Raw genomic sequence first — 997 nt, 5'->3', positions numbered from 1 at the left:
GTCCCCTCTGCAAAAACCACCAATCAGATCAAAATCACATCAAATAAAAAATACAACGAGAAATCAAGATTCTGTTATTTTAAATAGATTTGATTTATACCTATACATGAAGATGTCTCTGTTATCAGCCAGGGGCTTCTTGCAAAGAAAACAAGCTTGGAGGAAGTGAGGTTGGTGATCTTCGAATCTGGCGTCATAGAATCTTGCAGATCTGGGAGACGAAACGGACGACGAAGAAGAAGAAGACGACGAAGAAGAAAGGTTTCTAATACTGCCCCTGCTGTAAGAGGTGGCGTATCCCACGGTCATAGTCCTAGAAACGACGCCGTTTCTGCAACAACGACCACCACCACTTTCCATATCCTTTATAGAAGCCAAACCGTGATCTTGTTCTAAGTAACAAGGTCTTGCAGTTGAGGTATACATAAGATTAGTTTTAGTTTTAAGAGAGAAGGTGAAGGTCGTTCTTGATTTGTATTTGGTTAGAAGAGAGAGAGAGAGAGAGAGAGTAAAGTGAGGAGAGTGAGGCGTGGGGGAAGGAGTGACGGGTTTATATAAAGAGTATGTTATTGTGAATTATAAAATTATTGAATGTAGCTGCGTGGAACGGTTTGTGTGTGATGTGCAATGAACAAAGGGAGAGAGAGAAACAAACAGCGGCAGGTTACAAGAATCCGTGAGAGTGAATCCATTGGCCAAAACTGCTCTCCATCATACATATCAACACCGTTCAAATTTGGTAAATTCCTATTTTGCTTTCCTGGAACTGAATGATTGGAGACACACCCCCCACCAAAATGCCCATTCTTGTTCTTCGAATTACGGGAGTGGCATTACTAATCAAACTAAATTAAAAGAATTGATTCCTTACAATAAAAAAGTTAATAAAATAATATCGTAAAAAAATAATTTTATGATTTTTATATTCTCTTAATTTAAAAATAATTAAATTTTTATTTTATCATTTTATTAAATTTTTTACTTTAAAAGATTTTAA

The 997-nt window shown here is 36.5% G+C and overlaps 1 protein-coding gene across 1 annotated transcript in view; it reads right to left on the bottom strand.

Moving 5' to 3' along the window:
- Positions 1-576, bottom strand: part of LOC107483931 (FCS-Like Zinc finger 2) — a gene marked incomplete in the record, with an annotated part of 1310 nt that extends 734 nt beyond the window's left edge. The window contains 1 exon segment of the mRNA XM_016104543.3: positions 101-576. Within this exon segment, the coding sequence (XP_015960029.1) occupies positions 101-426 (326 nt within the window).
- Between the last annotated feature and the right edge of the window lie 421 nt (positions 577-997).

The sequence above is a fragment of the Arachis duranensis genome, chromosome 1 (assembly GCF_000817695.3).
Source record: "Arachis duranensis cultivar V14167 chromosome 1, aradu.V14167.gnm2.J7QH, whole genome shotgun sequence".
Lineage (NCBI taxonomy): Eukaryota > Viridiplantae > Streptophyta > Magnoliopsida > Fabales > Fabaceae > Arachis > Arachis duranensis.
The sequence above is the reverse complement of the archived record's forward strand: the minus strand, read 5'-3'. Positions and strand labels throughout refer to the sequence as shown.